This window comes from Mercurialis annua, linkage group LG1-X, assembly GCF_937616625.2.
Source record: "Mercurialis annua linkage group LG1-X, ddMerAnnu1.2, whole genome shotgun sequence".
Taxonomy (NCBI): Eukaryota; Viridiplantae; Streptophyta; class Magnoliopsida; order Malpighiales; family Euphorbiaceae; genus Mercurialis; species Mercurialis annua.
In genome coordinates this window covers 42,052,187-42,060,663 of record NC_065570.1, presented here as the reverse complement: position 1 = coordinate 42,060,663, position 8,477 = coordinate 42,052,187, and the positions used below count along the sequence as shown (strand labels likewise).

Here is an 8,477-nt window from a genome sequence, read left to right as displayed (position 1 = left end):
CTAGGCTAAGATAAAGACTACTGCAACTATAGGACTTGAGTCATGTTATTGACATGTCCTCATTTGTTGATCAAACCTTTAGACTATCCTTGATAGGATATGAGTTTGTTTGCGTATATGATTGATTGATGTGTGCACAATTGTTTGTTTTTTGTGAGATACGTTCGTACGATAAGAACGCGTATTTCATTTACGATACGAATATGCATGCGCAAAATACATATGGATAAGGATTATGTGAGATGGAATCTCACAACAAGTTGTTTCTATTTCATCATGTCTGGGCAAGACGGAACTCAGTCACATGTTGTATCCAACAGAGAAGATGTACCTCCGGTATATCAAAATCATTTCTTGGGAATTTTGGAAGGATCCCTGATAGTAGAGAGGGATAATCATAATAATTGACCGCCTGAGAATTCCCAGTTGATATAAGTATTGGCGAAATGGGACTGTATGAATATTGGGAGGAGATCCAAACGTATAGAGGTCTCCGATCCAATATCGTACAAAGAGATGTAACATAATTAACAAGGAGAAGGAATGTACAGATAAATTAGATGTTCGTAAGGGGCTTAGGATCCGAGTTCAATGAATTTATCAAAGATGTATATGAGCATTTCTCCTACCTAGCCGGTAGAGCAAATCAGATCGAGGAAGCGCTCGAACGTCAAGGTTATCATGTTCGACCGTTCTTCTATCACTGAGGGAGAGCACGATCTCCTGAACATCAACTGGATGTTCCTGGACCGAGTAGGAATATCCGTCCAGCGGCAGTAACTAGACGTAGCTTGAGGCGAATTAGGAGTTGCCTATCAGGAATAGTGATCCGAGTATGATACGACATGCATGTCTATGTGCTTATGTGATTGACATGTTATATTATTGTCTTATATATGATCGAACGATAAGGCATACGTCAATAGGATAGCGAATCATATAAGTTAATGCCTATAGAGATAGTTTGAGATCAACCCGCGCTTATAGGATTTATCCTATACGTAGTTGCGAATAGTATGAAAGATAAATACATTACATACACACGACATGAAACATAATTCTTTATATTAAGTTTTATTACCACGGGGATGGTAAATGTTATCAAAGAGATATAACTATGAAAGATTGACATATACGCCTTTGTGCTATATAATATCAATTATGATCAAAGAGGATAATACGTGAAGATATATCATTGTGAGAAATTTATGAACGGAATATTGGTTTAACAATGCTAAAGAAGAGTAGCACTAGCTATAAAACACACAGATAAGTATTAAAGGAATAAAGAAAGTTCCAATATCAAAATCATAATGAACCTCAATAAAAATAATGAGAAGCCAATAATGTCGCAAAGGTTTGTAATCTTGAGGAACTTATGATTTTTCCAAGAGATGAAAAATCATGTGACTTTAAAGTAGTGAAATTGTGCTCAGACATTGTATATGGTATGTCATGATGACATGAGAAATGCATACGAGTATCACGACTAGAAAACAGTGAACTAGCGACAGATTTTTCCGTCGTTAAACACATTTAGCGACGGAAACAATCGTCGCTAAATTTTTGGTCGCAACGTTTGATAACGACGGAAAAAAATTAAGCGACAAATTTTAGTCTCCGTTTTAGCGACGGAATACTAAATACGTCGCTAATTAGCGACAAATTTAAATCTGTCACTAATTTTTTAAAAATTTAAAAATTATTTTTTATAATTAAATCGTAATATAAATTTTTTATTTAATCAATTACTCATCCTCGCCCTCCGTAACTCACCCATCCGCGCGTTAGATCACCCACCAGCAACCACACGTCAATTTTCCTAAACTTCCCAGTAGGTCACCCATCCTTACATTTCTCCAACTCAAGGCTCTTTAACCTTGTAGTTCTCTTGCGCGTACTTTTAGAGTCTTTAACAAGCATACATTAGTTGTTAAAGAGTCCATGCATGTGGTATTTGATGAGTCCTCCAAGGATTTTTCGGAAAAGGACTCGTTTGCTCATGACTTTTTAGGTTCTCTTGAGAATCTCACTTTGGTTGAAAATCAAGAAGTTCCTACAAGTTTAGTGAGGACATCTCAACCAACTCAAGAGGAGAACAAAGTTGAATCCGACTCTTCTCCTTCGGATCAACCCATTCATGGTCTACCTAAGGATTGGGCTTTCAAGAAAAGTCACCCTCAAGAGTTGATTATTGGTGAGACTTCAAGGGCAGTAAGTACTAGCTTTTAATTCAAAAAATTTGTTAATTAATGTTGCGTTCCTATCCCAATTTTTGGGTCATAGTTTGATCTCATTGAGTAGTAAAAAGCAAGTATTTGTGGCTTTGTCAACCGCGGAAGCCGAGTATGTAGCGGCCGGTTGTTGTTGTGCTCAAATCCTTGGATTAAGGAACAACTTTTGGATTATGGTGTTGCGCTTAGTCACATTCCCATCAAATGTGACAACACTAGTGCTATCAACCTATCGAAGAACCATATTCAACATTCTAGGAGTAAACACATAGACATCCGACATCATTTTATTCGCGATCATGTACAAAAAGGTGATGTAGTAATCGAATTCATCGATACTACTAATCAATATGCGGATATTTTTACGAAGCCTCTAAATGAGGATCGTATGCATTTTATCATTCGAGAGCTTAATATGCTTGATGGGAGTACATTGAGTTAATGTGCTTATTGTCAAATTTATTTAAACTTGTCCTCAATCGACTATGCGTTTCCTTTTAATTGATTGGACCAATATACATGTTAATCCCACTTCTATGATTTTTACATGATTTTGGTGTTTGTCTACATTTAATTATCTATGTGTGTTGGAATCAAGGCTTGGCATTGTGAAAACCTTTCAAAATTTGTTGAAAATCAAGATTTCTATGAATCTTGGCCGAGATCTACATATCTCGAGCGAGATATTTAAACAGAAACAAAAAAATTTATCCTTGTGTATATCACGACCGAGATACGCATATTTCGAGCGAGATACAAAGGCAGAAACCTCAATTTTTTGTCCCTGTATATATCTCGGGCGAGATATGTATGTCTCGGGCGAGATATCAATACAGAAAATTAAGTGTTTTCTCCCTGCATAAATCTCGGGCGAGATAGGAGCATCACGGGCGAGATACATCCGGCCGTTTGAAAATAACAGCTAGTTTGATGAATCTCGGGCGCGATGAGCTTATCTCAGGCGCGATTTATGCAGATTTTTCAAAAATTTGACCGTTTTGACACTATTCAAAATGGCTAGTTTTTTTAATAACTAGCCGTTTATGACCGTTTTGGGACTCTTTAAGGCCTATATATACCCCATTTGAGAGCATTTCTTATTTACAAAACCTCTCAAACATTTCTAAAGTATTTCTTGTACAAAATTGCCTTTTAGTCCCTCAAAATCTTCAAATGTCTTGCATTTTCATCCTCATATCATTCATTTATACATCATGGCACCCAAAGCTCCTTCTAAATCAAAGGGAAAAACTCCGCCTCAAGCCTCTACCCAACTTCCTACATTAGAGATGGAGGAATTGGCGATTCGTCGGGAAAATATGGAAAAAGCAGAAATTGAAGGCACTCGCTTTCCTTCTTTTGTGGATATGGATTTTGACGGATTAAGGGTTCAAGTTGAAGCCTACATTGATGCTTTGGGATGACAAAAATTTGTTCTTAAGAATAGAGAAGAAACTATTGAAGATTTGACGAAGGAAGTGATTGCTTCGCTTCACTTGATCACCGTCGAAAATCATCGCTCCGGGTTCTATGGAGTGACATTTCAAGTTCAAGGTAAGACCTACGAGCTCACACCAAGGGAGATAGATGAGTTCTTTGGGTTTGTAGAAGGTTTTGCCACAAACTATCTTCGTGTTGAGGAATTCTACATCATTGAATTTTGGGCGGAAGTTAGCACCGACATGGCGCATGAACCTCGCACCGCAATTGCCAAGTCTATTGCGACTCTTCCTTTGTTCGTTTTCCATCGAATAATCACTTATTCGAGCAATGGAAGACACGAAGGCAATGAGAAGGTCCCAATTAAAGACCTATTTTTTATGAGGTGTGCGGTACGAGGAGAGCGCTTCTCTTGTGCTAGGTACTTTATGGAACACCTTCAAGCTCTTGGAAAGAAGAGGGGAATACTTCGGGTCGGCTCCTTTGTAACGGCGATGGTCAAGAAGGCCAAAGCCTATACTTCGGCTCTACGACAAAATCATGGAGTTATGATTGCATGGAATAAGCCCATCATCGATCTTCACTACTTTGCTAATCGGGTGGGGGCTTTTAATGTTGTTGGAGATCACTATATCTACCTTTTTGGAGATAGAGTAATTGGACAAGAGGTCCAAAGGCTTGCATGGAAGCGGCAAATGCAATTGAGTGAACCGGCTCATCCGGCGGAGTTTGTGGCACAAGTAGAGGAAGAGGCTCAAATGGGCTTTCAAGGTCCGGCCATTCCGGCCCAGGCTATGGATCCTACTTGGCTACCTCCTTAAGGTCCAAGTACGAATGAGATGCTCTCGCTCATTTATATTCAAAATGAGCGAATGTTCGGGAGAATAAACATTCTTGAGGCAAATGTGGATTCTCGCTTCTCTATGATGGAAACGGAGTTTGGGAACCTTAGATCCGATTTTGGAAATTTAAGAAACCGGTTTGATTCACAATTTCCTCCATCTCCCGACACTTCAATTATTGAAGAAGAAGACACGGATGAGAAAGATTGATCTTTGCATTTCACATTTTTTGTTACTCCTTAACTTTTGCATTTTTATGTCATTTGCCTTCAATGCCATGTAATTCCTACCGTTGTTTAGATTATATTCCTTATGTGTTTTATTTTTATGTCTAATCCTTGTATTACCCTTTCATTCGAACAAATTGTGTTCTGTGCTTATTTTTCCTTCTAAGTGTTGAATTTTTATTATTTTTCGCACTTACTGTTTCTACTTTTCTAATTCCGCAATTATATTACTTTGTTCTATATGCTTTAACTCTTTTTATTTTTTGACAAAGGGGGAGAGAGATTTGCATTTATAAAGCTATTTTCATATCTCTCAAAAATTGCAAATTTTATGAAAATGACTAAGTTTTGAAAACCGTATTTATTTTATGCTTTTCTAAATTTATTTAAATTTTGAGTGCATAAAGTGAGGAGCAGCCAAAATTCATTTGAACTCCCACAAACTTAGGCATGTTAGTAAATTAATTGTCAAAATCAAAAAGGGGGAGATTGTCGGACCAAGTCCTATTTGAACTCTAATTTTTAGTTTGACAATCAATTTAAAGAGCCCAATCATGTTTATTAGTGTGTAGGAACATATAGAACCATCCCGGGTCGAATCGGAGTTTTCTAGCGCGAATTGAAAAATCCAATTTTCGACAAGTTACAGTAGCTTTTCGCGCCCGAGATACCTCAAGCATCACAGGCGAGATCCATTGATCTCGGGCGCGACAAAACATATCTTGGGCGCGATTCATCAGTCATCCAAACCCTTTAGGTTTTTGACTTGTATCTCGGGCGCTACATATGCCTCACGGGCGAGATGCATATGACCGTTGTAGGTCTAACGGATATATCAGAGCCCTCCATCAGTTGCTTGACAAGTGGCCTTCAACCATTGGCTGAATCCCTGACTTTCAAATATCTCGGGCGCGACACAGGGTATCACGGGCACGACAGATAGTGATTCAGAACAATCTTGAGTTTTCTTCTAGAAGAGCCAAGGGTTTGTTGTTGGGGTTATAAATACCCCTTGTCTACCTCATTTATGAGGTTAGATACTCTAGCAACAATAAACATTATCAAGCATTCAATTTATTCTCTCTAAATAATTATGCATCATTTATTGATTGCTTATTCTCATTGTTGATTGATTAATCATTGTGATTCAATCATTAGTATTGTAGGTTTGTGTTTAGCCTTAGAAAAGCACATTGTGAGTTTGAGATTATCTCTTAGAAAATCTCTTTGTAATGTTTGTGTTTAGCTCTAAAGCACAATCCTAATTAGGGAATTCTAAAATCTCAATCCTTGATTGACTAGTGGAGTAGGATCGAGTTGTGATCCGAACACAACCGCATAAGTCACTTTCAGTAACACTAACAGAGCAACACTATCGATACTGTTACAATAGTACATATAAGGCAACGGAAAGGTTACGGTTAAAAACCGTTGCAAAGAAATTAGCAAAATTCTGAAATTTATAACATAAGCCAACAGATATGGAAAACTGCTACATTAGAATAAGAAAACGCAACAGTTTGACCGAATCTTGCAACACTTTTAAACTGTTGTCTTTTTATTATCTCATACTAAATTATATTTTTAATTATATTGTAAATTCTAATAAACAATAAACTATTTAATGTTGAAATAAATTTTTAAACTCTTTGAATAACACTATAAGAAATTGATGTCTTAGGTACCGACTACCGAGTATTTACGAAAGGAGTTTAATTTGGTTGCAATAAATTTATTAACTGGGATTTTAATTGTATCCGCTCGGAATGTGTAAAAATATAATGACAATTTAAGATTCAATTTGTATCTTTCCCTCAAATAAAAAAATTACAGTCGCAATAGCCTAAAATTATAGACTCAAATTAAAGAGGAAGAAGAAAATCATAGCATTCCAAATCATAGCTAACTTTTTGTTATGTAGTGCTTTGCTCTTCACTATTCACTGTTAACTCTTTTGCAACTCTTCTCATTTCTAATCTCTCTCGCACTCGCCGGAGATTTCTCTCGTCATTTCCTGCCGCCACAATGTCCTCCGCTAATAACGCCACAGCCAAGGCTTCTCATACTAAAGACGAAGCTTATCTCAACGCGGTAATCGAAGAACACATCAAATTGTTCGAATCCATCAAAGAACAGCAAATCTCGCGCTTTCAATCGCTCGAGCACGATAATAAATTAACAAAACTCCACTTCATTCACTGCTAATGAATTATTAATTTGAATTCTAATTATTTCATTTGTTTTTATAGGATTAGCTTGCTGAATGGGACTGTGAAGGAAGGAGAGAGACGGTTATCATCTTCGATGGCTAATGGCATTTCAAAGAGTTTGGCTACGAATGCTTTGATTGCTCAACTTAACGGTTGGTTTTGGGATATGAATAGGTTTGTTTTTCCGTTTTTTCTCCGTCTCTCTTCCTTAATTTCATTTTATGTCAAGTTAATCCAAGTGTTTGTAGAAATTTCCCAATGAAACTTGCTGTCAATTTTTAGGTTTTAGGATTATATTCATCCTGAATTTAGAAGTGTATTGCTCTATAATTTTTTAGGTTTTAGAAGTGTATTGATCCATAATTTTTTAGGTTTTAGAAGTGTATACATCTGTAGTTTATATACTTGATTAATAATGGAATTGACTAATGATATTTGTGGTTTCATTTTGTGCTAAAAAATATCTGAGTGTACAAATCCTTATCGTCACTGTTTTAATTAGATACTGATTTCACTATCGGCTGTTCAAACAACTACAATTGCTTGCTTCAATTCATAGCTCTTCTTGCTCTTTATTTCAGGTATGTGTTTATAGTATATGCTAATCATTGATTTGTTAATCTTTTTCTTGTTTATCATTTGTTTTATTGATATTTTTGTTGATAAGCAATTGATCTGTGAAAAAAGGGGAGCTGCAGCCAAACACCGCCGCTCGCTACCTGCATCGATATCGACGCCAAAGCCGCTGCTCTCTGCCGACGCCAAAACAGCTTCTTGCTGGCGACCTTTTGACGCCACCACTCATTCCCTGATCAATCCCTTGTGATTAGGTTACTTTTTTGTTTATCTCTTTAATGGATGAATCTTATGATTCTGTTGTCAATTTCATCAATAATTTTGTAGATTTTGCGTCTTTTTATTTATATCAAAGAAAACTTAGAAATTATAACATCTTTCTAATTTTTGAGTAATGTATGAGTTCAGTTTCACCAATTCTTTTTATTTAATTGCTTGTTTTTTGCAGAATTGTGAGTGACAAGGATGCTTAAGAGAATGTCATTGTTATCCAGGTAACCCTTGTGATATTTTTTATGATTATGATTATGATGCATGTAGCTGTTAAATTTATCTTGAAAAAGTTTAGAGTCCATTTAGACCACTATGTGTTGATAGTGCAACTTCTAGTACATAATGAGCAATGAGCGATATACACGGTGGTTACATCATTCATACTCACTTCACTTGTTTACTATGCATTCTACTCAAGGTGTTTGATGATATGACTAGCACCAGAATCACACTCACTTCACTTATTTATACATATTACCCACTAAGTTAATATCCAGCTTGATTTGAGTTTCATGATTGTTCTGTGCAAATCTTATAGTTCATACTATTTGTCTGCGAAGTCTGATCACCAAGACAAGCTACCCTCATATTTGTGTGGTCAGTCTATTGAATGCAGCCTTCTCTATGATTTTTGGGCAAAAACCAAAGGCCTTTCGGTCAAAAAATGTTATATGT

At 36.5% G+C, this 8,477-nt stretch overlaps 1 protein-coding gene and 1 long non-coding RNA gene across 3 annotated transcripts; both read left to right on the top strand.

The window, feature by feature from the left end:
- The first annotated feature begins 222 nt into the window (after positions 1-222).
- Positions 223-2,676, top strand: LOC126669905 (uncharacterized). Its single transcript, XM_050363549.1, has 4 exons — positions 223-336; positions 634-776; positions 1,887-2,197; positions 2,312-2,676. The coding sequence occupies exons 1-4, from the start codon at positions 223-225 to the stop codon at positions 2,674-2,676; spliced, it is 933 nt and encodes a 310-aa protein (XP_050219506.1).
- A 3,957-nt stretch (positions 2,677-6,633) lies between these two features.
- Positions 6,634-8,027, top strand: LOC126665651 (uncharacterized). 2 transcript variants are annotated; one of them, XR_007637671.2, is made up of 5 exons: positions 6,634-6,834; positions 6,993-7,127; positions 7,456-7,534; positions 7,641-7,783; positions 7,978-8,027. It is a non-coding gene; the product is annotated as an uncharacterized LOC126665651 (long non-coding RNA). The 2 variants fall into 2 exon arrangements; XR_007637670.2 differs by having other exon boundaries at positions 6,993-7,534.
- Positions 8,028-8,477: the final 450 nt, after the last annotated feature.

Bases quoted from the DNA above. Each gene is read 5' to 3' on its own strand.
- LOC126669905 (XM_050363549.1), top strand. From the start codon at position 223: ATGGATAAGGATTATGTGAGATGGAATCTCACAACAAGTTGTTTCTAT. The intron at 337-633 runs GTATATCAAAAT...TCTCCTACCTAG, and splicing joins ACAGAGAAGATGTACCTCCG to CCGGTAGAGCAAATCAGATC. The intron at 2,198-2,311 runs GTGAGACTTCAA...AGTAGTAAAAAG, and splicing joins CCCTCAAGAGTTGATTATTG to CAAGTATTTGTGGCTTTGTC.